Here is an 18,556-nt window from a genome sequence, read left to right on the forward strand (position 1 = left end):
TGTTCTGAGAGATGAGGGGTTGAGAGTAGAGAGTGGCAGAGGTGAGACGACACAGCAGGGATCCGTTGTTGCAGGGCCTTTACCTTTAAGTCATATTAAAGAGTATAGACTTGAAACTGAGGGCAAGGGGAACTACTTGAGGGACTTTAAAGAGGAAAGGATGCGATCAGATTTGTATAAGAAAGCTCACTTTGGCTGCAAGAGAATGGATGAGAGAGGAAAGAAGGGATATTACTATAAAAGCAAAAGATGGTGGGGTCTGGCCAGGGGGTGGCTGCAGAATGAAAGGATATAGATGCTTAGACAGGAGATAAGATTAAAATCTGTACTTAATGCTTGATTAGATTTTGTGGGGTAAGGGAGAAAAGTCCTGACTCTCAGGTTTCTTGTTTGTGCATTTTGGGATACCATTCATTGGGATGGAGAACACAGGGGAGTAAAGAAACTTGGGGAAGAAAATTAGTTCATTACTGGACATTTTGAGTTTGTATGGATATCTAGAAAGAGATTTTGTTCCAGATGCATTTGGATCTGTGGTCTGGAGCTCAGGAGAGGTCCCTGCTGGAGACGGTGAACTTCAGGGGTAGCCACAGCTCCAGATGTGGATGAAACCATATCGTGTGGAGTGGGGAGAGGTCAAGGAGAGACTAGGGCACATGGACCTTCTCCAAGCTCAGAGCCAGGCACAGAGGGGAGGCCAGTGCTTGCCCACTGGACGGCTGGTGGCCTAGGGGGAGGGGCTGGGCACTTTCACTAGGGCCAGGGGAGGCAGATTGAGCGATTTATCCAGCAATGAGGGAGGAGCCAGATGAAGTCAATAGAAAACTAATTTTCTTTTCTGCTAAAAGAAATGAGGTGTGTGGCTGCTGGGTAATTGCAGATAACGAGGGGACTTATTCTTAATATGCAGAGCGGCCATGGTCCCCAGAGTGCAAAAGACAGGAAGAATTGGAGGTACCCTGACAAGGCCAGACTTGGGAAGAAAATCACCCTTTGAGAGTCCCTCTGACCGTGCCATCACAGCACCTGGACCCTGTCAAACCGTCCGCATACCGGGGCCCTTCCTGCCCCATTCCTACACCCACCCCTCCTGCACACCTCTTCCTGCCCCATTCCCCTCCCTGTCAGCTGCCTTGCTCCTCCTGTCGCAGCCTCCTCCCTCCACCCTCTACCCCCACGGCACAGGCATACACACTAAGGGAGACAAATGATGGGGCCTCAGCTGAGCGGGGCGCCGTGTCCGGCCCATAAACCACGGGGATGGGTCACGTCTGGAGTTGCCATGGCCGCCACTGCCCACCCATCTGTCTTCCCTCTGTTCTGCCTCAGACCAAACCTCATGACTTCCTGAGTCCCTGGAGGAACAAGGTGTCCCAGTGCCTGGGTCCTGGGACACCTCCATGCCCACATCCATTGTGGGTACGTTCGTGTTGAGCTCTGTGAAATGGCCCTGGATGACCGGTCTGGCCTAAGCAATGGCTGCAGAGCTGGTGTCTGGCTAATGATACAGGCCCTGGACTGACCAGACGATGGCTGCTCCTGCAGCCCTGTACTTGCTCTGGTGGGTCCCCTTTCCTAGTCTAAGGTCATGGCAAGGGCGAGCTGGGGAACTCAGTGAGAGGGCTTGGTCCTTGACAGCGGCAGAGGCCTCCTGACCCCACCTTGACCTTACTACTCCCCCCACACACACCTGATTATGACATCGATGTACAATACTTTTGCCATCACAGCATCGATCCCGTGAGGGCTCGTGGTGGCTGAGGGCCTGGTTATGGCCCAGGAGCATCTATGGGAGGTGGGAGAGGTGTGGGAGGAGAGGCAGGTGAAGGGATGGGGAGTTGTGGCTGCTCTAGATAGTGGAACAGAAAAACCCAGTACTTGGGCCATTTCTGTCCTAGGCTTGATAGTGGGACAAGCTCTGGGCAGCTGTCCCTCCTGCTGGTGGTGATAGAAAAAGTTCTGGCCCACATGCACAATTCTGAGACCCAAGTACCTGTTTCTGCAGCCACCAGGGTTGTGGGACAGTTTTGAGCATGGAGTTTCTTATGGGGGCCGGTACTAATGAACCTGCTATGACAGGGTCTGGCAGACAGACGTATTTAACCTGCGATTTGGCCAGACAGGGCTAAAGCCTGACCAGCACTAGCTTTGAGACTACTGGGGTGGGAGAGGCAGGGCTTGGGCTGAGGCGTATCCAGCAGAAGGCTGCTGGCCAGGGCATTTGGGGACCACAAACCTGGACCCTCTCCACTGGTCTGGGGCTGCACAGGAGCAGGTACCCAGGCAGGTGGTGGTTTGAGCACGTAAGCCTGGGATACAGGACAGGTGTTTCCCAGGGCCCTGGCCCAAAAGTGCCAAGGTTTGTGCCTCATCACCAGTGATTATGGCCTGGGCCACATCTCCCACATACACGCAAGTGCCGGCAAAGTCACCCTGGCCATGGGCATGATGAATGGCTGCACAGTAATGAAATGGAGACATCAAGGCGGGTGGCGGGAAGACGGAGTGTGGCGGACGGGCCGTCCCCATGCGGCAGCAACAAGAAGGATCGCCCAGCGGCCGGGGGCCGTCAAGGGAGAAATTACACATTTACTCTGCCTTTTTCTTACTGCGACGGCGCCCATATATCACCGCTGGGGCCGGGGCGGGACACGCCGGCCAATTTCCAGCATGAATTATGGGACTGAGAAGCATTGAGACCAGGCTTCCCGCAGGGCCAGCATCACCCAGCCCAACCTGAAGCTGGAGATGCTGCCACCAGGGATGGGACCCCCTGGTTTAGTCTGTGGCCCCCAAATCTGACCCTCCTTCCCACCCCTTCCCATGTAAGAGCACCCATGGGTATGGAGGGGAAGGACCTGGGCCCATCTAAACGTCTTCTCTTCCTCTTTTTAGATGACTGCAAGAACATTGCCAACATCATGAAGACACTTGCATATCGAGGCTTCATCTTCAAGCAGACATCAAAGCCATTCTGATTGGCTGAGGACGGGATGGGACAGGACAGGGTAGCTGCTTGGCCCAGCCCAGAACCCTCCTCTCCCTCACCAGAGAGGAAAAGGGAGAGTGTCCCCCAGCCTGCCCTGTGGGCTTGCGCCCTAGGTAAGGGCTTGGCCACGTGGCCTCTCTGGAGCAGACACTTTGTGCCCCCCACCCCTACCCCTCAACCTCAGCCCAGTATTAGCCCCTCCCACTGTGGGCCTGGGCTAGGGGGACCCAGGTTCTCACCACCTCTTCCCTGGTACACAGGCTTCTGCTGGGGCCACCAAGCCCCCCTGTGCCCCCTCCCATCCGTAGTGCATGGTGTGCGGTGCCCCCAGGGCTCCAGGACAGGTCAGGCCCCACCCTGTGTCTATCCCATCCCCGCTGTGAACGTGCCACTGAATAAAGTCGGGGAAATGAGGCCCTGTGTGTGTGTGTGTGCACGTGAGCGCATGCACGTGAACCAGGTATGCTGTGTCTGACGCCGTCAGGAAGTGTGGGGCTTAGAGTATGTTCCAGGCTGCTCTCTGCGCAAGCCCACCAGTGCGGCTGGTGGGCTCTGGGGCATCTGTGCTCCCCTCCCTGCACATGCACAGGGCCTGGGGAACTAACTGAGCACGAAGCTGTTTGAAGCTGCTGGTATCTGAGGCCACTGCTGTGTGTGGACCATCTTGAGTGTAGAACCATGGGTGTTCGTAGGCACAGGTACTTGGGCAGCACTGCCAGTGGTTAGTGGTCAGAGGGCTGCTACGGGCTCCCGTGCAGGCAAGCCCCACGCCACCCCAATGAAGTGGGTGTGGTGAAACCCACCCCAACCCCTCCCCACAGCCAGGGGCATCAGAAGTGGTAGGAAGGAAAAGGAAGCAGCCCAGTGCAACTAAGCAGCTCTATTTACACAGCAGCAGCACCCACGCCCCATGTGGCCCCTCACGGCTTCTTGGCTTTCTTCACAGAAGAGGAGCTGGAGGCCGATTCCCGTCGCTTCCTCTGAGGAGACACACAGGTATTGGGGTCAATGGCCCGAGCCCTGGTTCAGGGAAGGTGATATGATACCCACGGGCCACCCACCCAATCCCACCCTGTCTTAGAACCCGTCAGAGTGACAATTTCCACTGCAGACACTAGGGGGAGCGGAGCCTATACACGCATGTGCGCTGCTCACGCGCAGGGTGAGTTCGCACTCTCCCAGGCTGTCCAGGCTCTTACCGAGTTGGGCGTGAGAGGTGCGCCCACCACGTCAATGATGGTGTCCTTAGTGGAATCAGGGCCGAGAGCGGGTTCAGGCACCGCTGACTCAGCCGAGGCCGGGGCCGGGCCGGACGCGGGCGTGGCCGGGCCTCCCAGCACGCCAGCCCGGGCCAGAGCCTCGTGGCGGTGCCGCAGCATCTGCAGCTCGTACTCGCAGTTGGCACAGGCCTGCTTGAGCTCATAGAGCAGCACCAGGTCACTCCGCAGCTCGTTGAACATGTGCACCAGCTCCTCCGTGGGCGTGGGGCTCAGCTCTAAGGTGGGCGGGCAGAAGGCAGGGACAGCTGAGGTGTAAGGGAAGACGCCCTCCCCTGCCTTTAGCCACAGCCTCGGGGCCCAGCCTCCACACTCACCCACACCCAGCTCCAGCAGCATCTGTTCCAGGGCCTTGATCTTCTTCTGTCCCACAGAGCTTGGCAGCTTCATCTGCAATGAGCCAGCAGCTAAGACCTATCCCCCACAAGCGACTTACAGTGAAGGGGACTAAAGGCAGTGGGAGGACTGGAAGAGAAGTTCACCCCTGGAGACATCTCTGAGTCAGAAAAGGAAACAGCCAGCAAGTGGAATATAGGGAAGTTGTGACCTCAACCTGGCCCCGTCCCCGAGGCCACCTCTAGCTGAGGCACATGACACCTCTCCTACAGCTCCAGGCCCGTGGCCTGCATTCAGGCCGCAGAGCACCGAGGGCCCAAAAATGTTGAAGGGTGACACACATACCCGCTGGCTTCGCAGCGTGACACCTGCGGACTTGAAGTCTGGAAACTTGATGCCTGCAGTCTCAGGAACGGCCTGGGGAGGAATTATGGAAACCGAGGTGTCACAGAGAGGGCCCAGGGTTAGTCCCGGCACCCTGCCAGCTCTGGGTGCTCTCAGAGCCCTCCACCAGGGGTCCGCTGTGCCAGGCAGCCCCTCCACCCTGAGCTAGGCTGACGTATTCTCCACACCGGCTTCTCAGCCTCCTTTTTCTGAGGAAGCTTCTTCTTAGGGGCCTTGCGTTCGGTGCGCCGCTGCTCTGCAGTGGTGTCTGCCGCTGTTATCAGCTTCTGGAGGTCCTGACTACGCTTCTCCCGCTCCTTCTTCCGGGCCTCAATCTTGCGCAGCTCCTGTAGCAGGTACTCCTCCTCGGCCACCTGGGAGAGAGAGATGCTAGGAAGTAGAGACACAGGACTGAGGGTAGACAGGGAGCTGAAAGGACACTGGGTTGTCTGCGCGGGAATCTGAGAAGTAAGATCAGGAGAGAGATGAAGGGTTATAAAGAGCAGGGAAGGTGGCAGTGACAGGTAAGACGGGGTGGGAGAAGGGAGGCACGCAGGTACCAACCAGTGGGGAATGGGGGTCCTGAGGGTAAGGGGGTTGAAGGCATTGAAGATGAGGCACTGGCTTGGGTACAGAGGAGTCTGCGAGACGGGCTGACCTGCTCTGGGGTCCGGTTGTAGAGACGCTCCAGCTGTTCCTTCCGCCGTCGCTCATGCCCAGCATCGAATACTGGTATCTTGAGGTCTGTGCCTGGCACGGCCCGCACGTTGGCAAGCTTGGCACAGATGTGGTAGTACCGCTCCTTCAAATCCTCCACAGAACGCTTCTGAGGATAAGTACATAGGGAGTGTGTACGTGGGGGGGCCGGGCGGGGGGGAGATGAACACTCAGCGGCATGTGGAAGGGATGGCATGAAGGTAGTGGGCCTAGCAGGCCCGGGGGTCGGGCACATGCACAACACCAGCTCACCTTGAACTGCTGGTGGTCATACCGGTCATGGATAACCACAAAACGAAGGTCAAAGCGGCGGCTGAGGTCAAAGAGGTGGTCAGTTTCTGCCTTAGTCCAAGCATCATCGTGAAGATAGAGCTGGTACTCCTGCTCTGAATACACGGGCACCTGCACAGTCTACTGGCACAGAGGGACAGTGGGGGCATGTCATGCCATGTCCAGTGGGCTCCAGCGCCCTGTGACCACAGCCCCTCCTGTTTAATGCTAATCCCTGGCCTGGACAAAAGCAAATCTTCTGCTTGAGGCCCTGCACAGGGCAGCGTGCACATGGTATTTCCAGAATGAGGAAAGAAACTGCTTGATTAGAGGCCCCGGCAGGCTCTAGGACTGCAGCCCACCTCTGCATGCACTCCAGGAATACTTCCCATGCTTCCGCTCCAGAGTCTAGGTACCAGCACATGTGTTCCTGCCCCCACACTTAAGGTGGGCCCACATGTAAGTGCTTCTGTGGGGTCCAAAGGTCAGCTCTGGAGTAGGGCAGATGGCTAAATACCGGAGAAATGCCCAGGCTCCCCAGGTCTATGGAACACTTGTCTGAAGCACTTCTGCCACCTTGTGGTGACCGTGAGACTTGCAGTACTCACAGAGCTGGCCAAGATCACATACCGTGTTTCCCCGAAAAGAAGACCTAGCTGGACAATCAGCTCTAATGCGTCTTTTGGAGCAAAAATTAATATAAAAATTAATATATAATATATATTATAATATATGATAAGGTATCATATATCACATATCATATGATATCACATATGATATCACATAGCATATGATATCACATATCATATCACCCTGTCTTATAGAAAATAAGACTGGGTCTTATATTAATTTTTGCTCCAAAAGAAGCATTAGAGCTGATTGTCCGACTAAGTCTTCTTTTCGGGGAAACACGGTACATATACAGAGACACAGAAAAGGAGCCTGAATCCTTCTCCCAACATATGCTCCCCTGCCCATGCCCCTGCCTCCCCTCTCCCACACTCTGTCCCCCAGACCTCCCTCAGGAACAGACAGCACCACTACCACCTAGGCCTGTCAGTCAAGAGACCCCAGAAGAGTCAGTGCTAGGCTGGACCAGGGAAGTTTCCTCTATCAAAGACCAGTGGCTGAGCTTGCTCTCAAGACCCTTAATTCCAGCCACCTCTTGGACATCTCCTACTGGAGATCCCACATACACCTCAAACTTAATATATTCAGGTGACAGGTGTTAGACTTATTGTGGTCATTTTGCAATATATACAAATATTGAATCATGTTACACACCTTAAATTAATAATGTTATGTCAATTATACCTCAATTAAAAAACAAATTTAGTACGTTCAGTACTGAGCTTCTCACCCTTCCTGAGAGTTATGTCTCCTCCAGTCCAGATCTCAGTGTCTCCATCACCCACCCCATGTGCCCAAGCCAGAAGCCAGGCATCTTTAATTCCCACCTTTACCCCTGACTCCTCCCCTTCCACAAATCTGTGTTTTTTACCTCTGGAACCTCTCTCTCCACTTCCACATCCCAGTCCAGATCACACCACCGTTTGCCTGGATCAGAGAAACAGCTTCCCAGGGTATCTCTGCCTCCATTTAACACCAACACCACCACCACCACCCCCCAAGCAATTTTCTGCAGCTAAGATGGGATCTCTCTGAACAGGCTACTTAAAGGATAGCCTACAAACCAGTGCTATTTGCAAACTGTCCTCATGGTGTATGGTTAAGTATGGAAATTTAGAATAGCTTTTATGACAATTTTACAGCACTCACACTGCTGAATCTAATATGAAGAAACACAGACTTGTATTTTGTCTTGTAATTTTACTCTTTATCAATCTGATGGATCGGAAATTTTTTTTTTTAAATGTTCTTCACCACAGATATTTGAGAAGGGCTGTTCTAGAAAGTATATCCAATCATGTCAGCCAGCCAGGCCTCTTTTAAGCTCAAAGGCTCCCCACTACTCTAACAGTGCCTTCTAGATAATTCGCACAGTCCTCAAGAGCAAGGGTTGTCTGGTTCATCTCCTACCTTCAAGGTTTACCACGGGTATGGAACTCTATAGGTATCAATGTACATTTACTGAATCAATCAATGAACACAGGTGAAAGACCTCTCTCTCTGCAGCCATTTTCCCTCATGGACTCTAAGTTCTAGCCAAATAACTAGCAGTTTCTGGAACATACCAGACTCTCCCCCTCATTTTCTTCTTGCCTGAAACGCCTTCCCACTTCCACATTCCTTCTACCTAGATAACTTCTCATTCTCTTGTTCTCATTCTGGTATCATCTCCTCTGGGAAGTCTGGTTTCCCAGGCTTGGTTAAGTATCCCTCCTATGCATTTCAAATCCATTTAATTTTTTAAAAACTCAGGAACTGTGGAACCAGTCCTGCTCTCAAGGAGCTCACAGTCGTGAGGGAGCCATTCATTCATTCAACAAATGTTTATCATGGGCCTGCCAGACCTACCGTGTTTCCCCGAAAATAAGACCTAGCCAGACAATCAGCTCTAATGTGTCTTTTGGAGCAAAAATTAACATAAGACTCAGTCTTATTTTAATATAAGGCAGGGTATAATGTAATATAGTATAGTATAGTATAGTATAATATAATTAATATGATATAATATATAATAATATAATACCGGGTCTTACATTAATTTTTGCTCCAAAAGACGCATTACAGCTGATTGCCTGGTTTGGTCTTATTTTTGGTGAAATGGTATGCTGGAGACATGGTGAGGTATAAGATGGACAGGAGCCTTACCTTCCCAGAGCTAAAAAAACAATTTAGTACAGTGTGGCGAGTTTGAGGACAGATATGCCTAGGATACAATGAGTGACACCTAATCCAGCCTGGGGACAGGGTTGATCAGCCTAGAGATAAAGAAGGCCTGGTTCAGTCTTAAGGTCAGGCAGAAATAAACTGATGAGGGAAGATGGTGGAGAGAATCCTAGGCAGAGGGAGCAACACAAAGAGTGAGAGAGAAGCAGCCTAATGTGTGCAGGCTTGGCAGTTAGGGACACGTGAGGGAAACAAGTAAAGGGCGAGATAGGGGCCTTGGGTGCCCCGCTGAGGAGTCTGGAGGGTGACTGGAGCCAACGGTTAAAGAAAGGAGAAATTGGTCATGACTCTGGTTTGCAAAGACCAGCCTGGCAGCAGTGAGGACAGATGGGTGACAGCCTGGGAGACCAGCTGGCAGGTTTTAGAAATGATACAGGTGAGAAGTGAAGAGGCCTGACCTAAAGGAGCATGAGTGGAAGGTAGAGAAAGGGTACAGATTTGAGTGCTTTAGATTAAAAACCATAGGACTTGGCGACTGAATGTGAGGGGTGAGGGAAGGTGACTCCTGTGTTTCTGGTTTGAGCAAGAGAGCAGCTGGGGAGCCGTGGATTAAGATTGGGACTCCAGGAATGAGCAGTATTGGAGAGAAGACCATTAGTTCACTTAACTCCAACTTCATTTTCCACCCATAGTCCCCATGGTCTTTCTAAAACTGACATGTGATCCTGACACTACTCAATCAGTCAGTGGCTACCCAAAGACATCAGGGCAAAGCCCAAATTGCTGAGCCTGGGTGGAAGCTCTGCCTGACTTGGCCCCTGCTGACCTCAGGCCTCATCTCCCACCACATTCTACCCTGGGCTTTAGGCTTCATCAGCAGCATCCCACACCTCTGACTGCTTTTCAACTTGTGCCTTTGCTCATGCTGTCCCCTCTGCCTGAAAAACATTATTACATTCCTTTCCTAATAACATCTGGTGACATCTTCCAAGACTCAACTCAAGCTCTAACCTCCAAGAAGCTTCCATGACCTTCAGGTCCTCCCAATATAGCACGTACCCTCACCAACTGTAATTGCCTGTGCCTCCCACTACTTTCTCCCCAACAATATGGAAAGTTTCTCCAGGGAAGCTATTGTGTCTGATTCATTTTTGTGTCCTTGATGCGTAGGCCTTGGCTTGGCATGGAACGGCATTTACCAAATGCAAAATGAACATTCTTTTGTCTTCACCTCAAATTGTCTCATGCAGCCTTCCCTCCCATTGCCTCAAATGCCTCACCTCGTGGTTGTCTCTTCTCAATCTGACACCTCCAGCCTCTCCCTCCACTGGACCTGAGTGGCCTAAGGATGGTGGTGAGGTGTAGAAAACCAGGTTTGGGGAACGGGGGAGAATGTTGGGTCACACGTGGATGTGCTGAGTCTGAGAAGCCTATGAGCCCTCAGTGGGAGGTCTTCCAGGTGCTGTTGGATATACGGCTGAGGGGAAAGAAGTCAGGACTTGGGAGTCCAGGGTTCAAGGCCCTAGTGCTTTCAGGCTCGAAGTCTAGGCTGCTCCAGGCTGCAGGGAATGTGAAACCGTATTGTATAGTGGCTTAAACAGTGGCCTAGGAAATCCTAGCCCAGCCCAGCTCTGCCTTTCACTGGCAGGGTGAGTCTGGATAAGGCTCTGCTCCGTCTGAGCCTCAGTAATCTGGACCAGAGATAATTCAGCTTGGACTAGGGTACTGGCATAGAAGATGAAAAACAGGAAGATGTGATTTATTATGGAAGTCAAATCAGTAGGACTCTGATTATCACTGAAGTCTAACACAAATGTCATCTCAGAGAGACCCTTCCTAACCACCCTGTCTAAACGAGGCCACCCCTCCACCTACAAGTTCACTCTTTATCTCATTTCATATCCCATTCATATCCTGGTTTCACTGATGCTTCTTATCTGAAAGAATCCAATTTATTGCTTCCGTGTTTCTGATCTGTTTTCCCCTGCCTTCTTTGTCTCATCGTGGATTGAAATAATGTGAGAACTAAAAAAGAGGCTAAGTCAAGGATGACTCCCAAGTTTCTAGTTTAGGCAACTGCATGGATAGTGGTACCATTCACTGATATGGGGAACAGGTTTGGGGGTAGGGAACAGAGGGAACCTGCTCGATCGGAAGCGCTTGAGAGGCGTTCAGGGAGGGACATTAAGTAAATGATTGGATATGTGGGAACTGTTGCTTTGGACAGGAGATATTAAGTTGGGGCCAATGACATACAAAAGGGAAGTGAAGCCACAAGGTAAATGTGACACACTAAAGAGAAAGTAGAGTGAGAAGAGTAGAGCACCTAGGACACAGCTCTAAGGAATAACGGCCTTTGAAGGGCCAAGAGAAGCCACAAAACACTAGAGCAGGTCCAGGAAAAGGACAGGATCCCATGGGCAGAAAAGACCCAGAGAGCCCCACCCTACAGGTGCTTGCCTCGAGGACTGAGTAGGTAACCATGGTTGAAACAAAGGCTTGCGCGTGCCTCTCGAGCCAACTCTAGGAGACTGCAGGGCTCAGAGTGGCTCAGAGTGAGTGAGCAACCTTGGCCTATGTCCACATGATGGTGGCTCACCTTATTGAATCTGGCAAAAGGGTAGTCTTTGCCCTCCTCAGCTGCCCGTCGCCAGTGGAAGAACATAGCACCATCCTTGCGGGCTGGGTTGGTGAATGGCATCCATTTCCAGGGCCGCACCTTCTTGGAACCCAACTTGGCCTTCACTGTGCGGTAGCCTTGACCAGTGTCACTGGGCAGCAGTGGGGGCGCGTCCCTGGGAGCAAGGTTTAGGGAGGTGAGAGGTGAGAGTCAGAAGGCGAGGCAGCCTTTGATCTACCCTAGAGCAAGGAAGTCAGGTTCTGGGGGGAAATCTGAGCTCCTCCCGCCTCCGACAAAGCAAGCAGGAGCACCAGCTGGGAAGGGGAGGCAGCAGAGAATTGGCAAAGAAAACGACAAGTTTGGGACTGCAGGTGGGTCAGAGACCAGAGCTGGGGGACTTGGGACTCTAATACTTGCTTCTTGTCAGAGTAAAGCAGTGCATAGACCTCCCGGTGCATGCCCTCAGGCCTCTTGAAGGTCAGAGTCTCGGAGGACTTCTTGGACTTTTTCTGAGGAGGGAAACCACAGGAGAACAACCACAGGCTAGACTCCCTTCCCTGAAAATTCTTCATCCCTGAGCAATCCCTGAACAAACCAATACTGACAGGTACAATAACACGTACACACGATGACGCAGAACAAAGACAGAACGACGGTCTGAAGGTGCAGAAACCCACTCACAGGGGCACCCCTGGTCTGAGGTCATTCCCCTCCCCACTCCCACCCCAGACGGGTGGAGCCCTGACCTGTCAAGAGTAGAAGATGCTTTCCCACCATCCCAGGAGATCACACCGACTTGGTAACCCCACCCCAACACTCCACAAGTGTCACACTCTCTTGGTCCTCTCATCTCTCGTCATTCCCCATGGTTGTCCCAGAATAGGTTGACACATATTCTGTCCCGTTATGTCACAGCTTCTACCGCCCATCTCACTAGACATGGGGCACCCCACCATCTCTCTCCCGTTGTCACTCCTCCCCACCACTTCACTCCCGCTACCCAGTGCCCTCCAGCGCCCCTGCTACCTTGTCCGGGTTGATAATGTCCTTCTTGCTGATGGTCCCGGAGGCTGCATCCCCCTCGGGACCCCCAAGTTCTAGAATGTCCCGCACATCCGCGCCGGTAGCCATCGCGCCTGACGAGGGTGCGCCCCGAGGTCAAGGGTCAGTGCCTGAGGAGGGACCAGGCTCAGGTCAAGAGGCACAGCCACTTCAGCCCAAGTGGGGGCGGGATGAAGAGGCGGGCCACGAGGAGGAGGGTGGCCCAGGTCAGGTCAGGGTTCTGCCTGTGTCCCGCCGTTGGGGCTCCCTAACGGCCCCATCTGCCTCCAAGCCCCAGAGCCTCCGCACCTGGAATCCTCTGCAGCGGCTACCGCCGCTCCCCTATCCCAGCAAAGCCGCGGGCAGGCACTTCCGGTTGTGCGCATCAGAAACGCGTCCGACAAGAACACTTCCGCTCTGTGCTTAGCGGAAATTGAGCCGTTGGACAAACTAGTGTGAAAGCTACCGACCGCGCGGAACCTGTCACGTTCCTTGACTCCCACGAGCCCGTCGGTCTTCGTGTGCTACCTACTTTCTGGTGTTTTTTCTCTACGTTTCTCCGTTGTATTTTGGGCGGGGAAAAGAGAGCTCAAAGCTTTGTGACTTTGGAAGTCGCTTAATTTCTCTGAACCCGTTTCTTCATTTGTAAAATGGAAATTGTATTGGTATCTGCTTAAATGAAATACCGATAATGCATGTAATACATTCACAGTAGCCGGTACATTTAAATTTTTTTATTACATGATTTAGTAGTATTAATTTCCCCTGTTCATTATGTATGTGTTAGGCATTGTGCTAAGCGTTGGAGATGAAGAGATAAACTACACAAGGCGGAGCTACCCAGGTGGCTGCCAAGATAGAATGAGGTCTGGACTCTCAGTTGCAGCACCTTTGATGAAGGAGTCTGTGGGCGGGGGCCTCATGGGTCTTTCCTGGACCCCAGCTGCCTGAACCTTCACTATTCCAGGAGCTAACTGCATTAGTGTGCGTTACAAAGAGGACCAAGAACACAGCCTCAAGCAGGGAGCGGCTGGAAGCAGTATGTCTAGAGGGAAGAAATTTGCTGATCTGCCTGGAGAGGGAAATTTCTAGAACAGGAGGTCCTGAAGAAGGGCAGAAAGGACAGTGGAAGCAGCTCCCAACTTCATCTTCTGCAAACCAGCCTGCGAACATGGAGGACACATGGGCATTGAGCAAGGGGGATGCATTGGGGTTTGTTAAGACATTAAGGAGATCAGCCCCCAAACCAAGGCCTGCTGAAGATCCAAGCAGGACTGGAGGAGCAGGCAGCCCTCACAAGTGGGCTATCAATGTTGTAAACTGTTCTGGCTTGGGGTGGGGGGGAGGGGGAACAGAGATACAGCAGCTGCAGCCACAAAATCTAGCTAGACCCCAAAACATTGGAGAACTGGGCCTGGAGGTATAAACCTTGCCCTATTCCTGAGGCCTGATGAATCCTCTTCTGCATGAATCCTCTGAGCTCTAAACAGTGTGCTGGGAAAGCCAGGGCTTTGCAGCAGAAATTGTCCACAGGGGATGGAAATCGTCCTTGGAGCCAGAGTGGACAGAGCAGTGGGAGAGGGTCCTCCATTTCTGCCTCAAACACTTGACTCTACTTATTGATAATTCATTGTGTAATTATTTATTTAATATATATCTCCCTTAATACATTCATTTTTATGAGGACTGGGATCATGGTACATAAATGTATGTATTGCCAGGAATTGTTCTAGGCTCTGAGGATGCAGTGGGTGAATGAGAAACAAACATCTCCTGGTGGGGCTTATATCTAGTGGAGGAAGAGAAACACTGAGTATATAAACAGTAAAATAGATAATGTAACTTTTGATGGTAACAAGAGCTATGAAAAATAAAATAGGGTAACATGATGGGGGACTATTTTATGTAGTGTGGTCAGGGAAGGTTTCTCAGAGGAGCTGAAATCTGAGCTTAGGTTTAAATGATGGAAACAGCCACAGAATACCTGGAGAAGGAATTTTCATACAGGAGGAAAAACGGCAAAGTACCTAAAATGAAAAGAACTCTATATGTTGAAGGGACAAAAAGAGAAAAGGGCAGTGTGGTGGGTGTTGGGTGAGGGGGGGAGAATAGGAAGACTTGAGATCTGGGGTAAGCATTGGGGGCCATGGTCAGGAGTTTGTTTTAACCCTAAGGGCAATTGTATGTCATCCTGTCTTGGCCATGGTCTGGATTCTATCCCTACCCTTGGAGTACTACCTTAGCTGCTATAATTGGAAATTCCACAGAACGACTCATCCAGAGCTTCTCATCCGTTGGAGAAACTGAGTCCAGGGATTGAGGAAAAGAGGGTGAAAGAAGGATGCCCCTGTCTTGACCTCCCTGGGGAGCCACTGCCTGTACTTCCTCTACCAGACTGCAGGTGGCACCACAGCCAATCCCAGGTGGCGCTTGCTTTGCAGTGCTCACCCAGCTGGTCTACTCTGGGAACCCAGCAGTCACTTCTGAAGAGACTCTTACACTGCAGTGTCCTATTAAGAGGCCTGGGAAAGGGACTTCGTGCTGGAGCACTCTGGGGTTCCAGAGCCAATTTTAAAGGAGTTTTTACTTGAGAACAACATGAAGCCACTGAAAGGCATATGGGGATGGGGATGGCAGGAGAGTTGGGAAGAAGGCTGAAAAGAGTCAGAATCATCTTTAAGAAAGATCGTTGGTGGCCTGCCAGGGCGGAAGGTGGAGACGGAAGCAGCAGAACCAGGTAAGTGGCAGTGATTGAGTCCACTGGAACTAGAAACTGATTGGATGTGGCTATAGGAAGCAGACTAAGAGTCCCAGAAGCCCACTTCTCCTCAGTATGGCTGTTCACAGCTGGGCCCAAAATTAGTAGACTGGAGCTCCCAAGTGCCTGGCCTGGCTTATCTCCTTCCTTTCCTCCTCTCCCTTCTCTCCCTTCCCTCTGCCTTCTTACCCTCCTCCCTTCTCACCAAGACTATGCACTCCTTCAGAGGGGCAGTGGGTATCCTCACCCTCTGAGCTCTCCCAGCTTGGGATGTGCCCTATTGTCAGTGGCTCATTACAAACTGTGGGAAAGGGGAGTCAGCCGATACATGGTGTGATTGCAATCCAGACATCTCAATCTGACCTGGTCTTGCTCAGGTTAATTATAAAGAACATTTTCCAACTAATAAGGACAGATTTCTCACTTTTTAAAATGGGCAAAGAACATGATTGGGAAAGTTAGAAGAAGAGCAACAGCCAATAAATCTATAGGTAAGCATTCAGCTTCACTGGGATTCAAAGAAATGAAAAAATGGAAAACTATAATGAGATACTATTTTTTGCCTATCAGATAGATAAAACTTTAAAATAATTGTGACACCTATTTTTGACAAGAATATGGATGAAATGGGCAATCCAAAAGACCACCAAGTACCATGTTTCAACTAATCTCATCATCAAATGAAAGATTCACCTTCATTTATATTCTACTATGAAGAATTTTTTAAAGCACTATCAATTTAAACATAATATACCATTGATTATAAGATGACTTCCCATTTCAGAGATATTAAAATGAAGTGGGGGAAAACATAGTGAGTATACTAAATGCCACTGAATTGTTCACTTTATGATGGTTAATTTTGTTATGTGAATTTTACCTCAAATTATTTTTTTTAATGTGAGTCAATAAAATAGGGTATTCTGCCTCTTTATGTGATAGGAAAGTATAACGTAAAGCAACTTGTACTTAGGAGGGGACATTGTGACACTCCCTAGGACCGTGGATTTTCAGAAACATCACTGAGATATATTTTCATGGGGTTTACCTTATTTCATGGAATCTAAGATGCTTTGATCCTGGAACATTTTTGATTTACCAAAAGGTGTCAACAGAAGGCTTTCGCAGATCTCTGTCACTATTTCCTCCTGTTGACAAGGATTGTCAGAAGCCACTCGTTAGCTTCAGCAGAGGAAGAGGTGCCACTTCCGCAGGCAAGGGATGTTCACAGGGGCTAGGATTTTGGGTGCTCTGAGTCATCTGAATGCTTTCTCTTTTGGTCAGTGCTCCAACATTCACATGAGAGACCTGGCAAGGCTGTGACTGTTACGGATATTGTACGATAGTATCTCAGTAGCACACTATGGATTTGATTTTTAGTTATAATCAGCCCCATGACTGCAAGAGATAAATTGTTTTTGTCATAGACATAGAAAGTCGATTGTTTAGGACTTGTCTTGAGCCAACATTTTAGGGTTTTGAATTTGACATTCTTTTTCTTTACTCTGTCCAGGAAGAAATCCCTCTTCATTGCAGTTTGCAAATTCCTTCTGCCCTCCATACTGTTCTGGGGCGAAGGCCATTTGGTTCCCCAAAGCTTTGCCTTCAATGCATCTTTCATTCAGGTGATAATTGATTTCAGGTGATAATCTATTAGCAGAAGGCCAAGCGCTGCCTTTGATATTAGCTGGATTTTCACAGCCCAAAAATAAATTAATGCCTGTTCTGATGCCAATTTCTTTATCAGTTAAAGCTCATATTTCTTAGTTATGTTTTCTCATAAAAACAAGTTGTGAAATTTGTTCCAAGAAAAATACGAAAACCAAATTGACCTATAACCATAGAAAAAACTAAAATTACTGTTATTGAGCTACAATTTTAAAAGGTAACAGGCTGAAAGTTATAAATAGGTGAGTTGTAGTTGACCTTCAAGAAACAGATCGTTCCTCATTTATTCCAGTTGACTATCAAGCATATAAGACGTTGAAAATCTTCTCAATTCAACTCATGAAAGTAGCACAATATTAGAGCCTAATAAAGAGAGAAATGCCTTTGAAGAATACGTAATTTTCATCTTGTACAAACTAAGGAAAATAAGAGAAGACTGGAACCTGCTCATGGGTCAGGGTGCATGGCGGGATGGGCCTAGAGGGCCAGACAGGCAAGGTGCATCAGAGGTTGGGAAAACCACTCCAGGCAAAGAACTTGCATCAATACCAGAACAAAAATACATTCGTGTGGGTGATTTAGCTCCAGAAGTCTGATCACTAGATATCATGGAGTCTGTCAAGATGGCCTCTCTCAAGAGCATGTGAAAGGTGCACAGAGGATGACACAAATTCTGAAGAATATGGAGATTACAGGGTATGAGGCAAGAGTTATAAATCAGATGTTGGAGTTTGCCTCCCGATTTGTGACCACAATTCTAAATGATACAAAAAATTTTTCAAGCCATGCTATGAGAGCTACTGTTGATGCAGGTCATGTGCAATTGGCAATCCAGTGTTGCGCTGACCAGCTTTGTACCTCTCCTCCTCCAAGAGATTTTTAAAATTAGATTTTGCAAGGCAAAGAAATCAAACCACTTTGTCATTGATCGTGCCACATCCAGTCCCTAGATTGCCATTTGATGGATATTGCTTGACTGCTCCAAACTATAGACTTAAGTCTTTATTAAAAAAATAAATTAAAAAGACATGTACTTCTGCAGGAAGAATAAGAATAACAGTTCCATGGTTAAGTGTTGGTTCAGTTACTAGCAGGCCAAATACTCCCACTCTAGTCATACCAACCCAAAAAAACATGTTTGTTTCAACTAAGGTAGGGACTTCAATGTCCCTCACAGGGCAATGGTTTACAGTACAGATGCCCACTTCATAGTCCCAAGCTGTAAAAACATCAATTCCTGCAACATCAGCAGTTCAGAATGTTCTGATTAATCCATTGTTAATGGGGTCCAAAAACATTCTCATAACCATTAACATAGTGTCATCACAAAATACTGCCAGTGAATCATCAAACACATTAAAAGAAAACATACAGATGGTGATGACGATGATGATAAGTAAGGTTATTTGTAATCTAGCCTTGAGGTATGTAACATGTATACTTGGTCTTGAATCCGCTGTACTGACATTAAACATGCATACTGGATGTTTTTATGTTGTTTTAGAAAATGTAAATGGTATTTAATGAGTAAATATTGTTACCATACTTTTCAATTCAGATGTTGGATTTTCTTTAATAGGATTAGTAATTTTTCATTAGACTTTAAGTGTAAAAAAATAAAGTTTTCTTTCATGAAAAAAAAGAAAAGATGGAAAGTCACCCAACATATCCTGAAACCAAAGCCAGATGAGACCAATAAGAGA

The 18,556-nt window shown here is 49.5% G+C and overlaps 2 protein-coding genes and 1 pseudogene across 12 annotated transcripts in view; 2 read left to right on the plus strand and 1 right to left on the minus strand.

Annotated features, from left to right (window-relative positions):
- ERI3 (ERI1 exoribonuclease family member 3) overlaps window positions 1-3,404 on the plus strand; it is a 122,764-nt gene extending 119,360 nt beyond the window's left edge. For all 9 annotated transcript variants that reach the window (XR_013993724.1, XM_081055238.1, XM_081055240.1 and 6 more), the window contains one exon: window positions 2,896-3,404. Coding sequence is in view for 8 of the 9 variants with exons in the window: in XM_081055238.1 (XP_080911364.1) it covers window positions 2,896-2,978 (83 nt within the window). In the remaining variant the exon portion in view is untranslated. The remainder of the gene's footprint in view (window positions 1-2,895) is intronic.
- A 446-nt stretch (window positions 3,405-3,850) lies between these two features.
- DMAP1 (DNA methyltransferase 1 associated protein 1) lies at window positions 3,851-12,814 on the minus strand. 2 transcript variants are annotated; one of them, XM_081056022.1, is made up of 11 exons: window positions 12,737-12,814; window positions 12,413-12,558; window positions 11,804-11,895; window positions 11,366-11,561; window positions 5,956-6,114; window positions 5,645-5,812; window positions 5,175-5,360; window positions 4,948-5,019; window positions 4,584-4,656; window positions 4,189-4,484; window positions 3,851-3,969 (listed from the first exon to the last, which is right to left on the minus strand). In XM_081056022.1, the coding sequence occupies exons 2-11, from the start codon at window positions 12,515-12,517 to the stop codon at window positions 3,910-3,912; spliced, it is 1,407 nt and encodes a 468-aa protein (XP_080912148.1). In that variant the 5' UTR covers window positions 12,518-12,558; window positions 12,737-12,814; the 3' UTR covers window positions 3,851-3,909. The 2 variants fall into 2 exon arrangements, with proteins under 2 accessions (XP_080912148.1, XP_080912149.1); XM_081056023.1 differs by having other exon boundaries at window positions 12,413-12,791.
- Window positions 12,815-17,461: 4,647 nt separating this feature from the next.
- On the plus strand, window positions 17,462-18,253 carry LOC308501526 (transcription initiation factor TFIID subunit 9-like; annotated as a pseudogene). The gene has a single exon. The product of its transcript is annotated as a transcription initiation factor TFIID subunit 9-like (transcript).
- Window positions 18,254-18,556: the final 303 nt, after the last annotated feature.

This window comes from Rhinolophus hipposideros (assembly GCF_964194185.1).
Source record: "Rhinolophus hipposideros genome assembly, chromosome: 8".
Taxonomy (NCBI): Eukaryota; Metazoa; Chordata; class Mammalia; order Chiroptera; family Rhinolophidae; genus Rhinolophus; species Rhinolophus hipposideros.

Coding starts and splice junctions, on each gene's coding strand:
- DMAP1 (XM_081056022.1), bottom strand. CDS start 12,517: ATGGCTACCGGCGCGGATGTGCGGGACATTCTAGAACTTGGGGGTCCC. Junction 5,813..5,955: donor ATGACCACCAGCAGTTCAAG/GTGAGCTGGTGT, acceptor ACTTATCCTCAG/AAGCGTTCTGTGGAGGATTT. Junction 4,657..4,947: donor TCACGCTGCGAAGCCAGCGG/GTATGTGTGTCA, acceptor GGCTCATTGCAG/ATGAAGCTGCCAAGCTCTGT.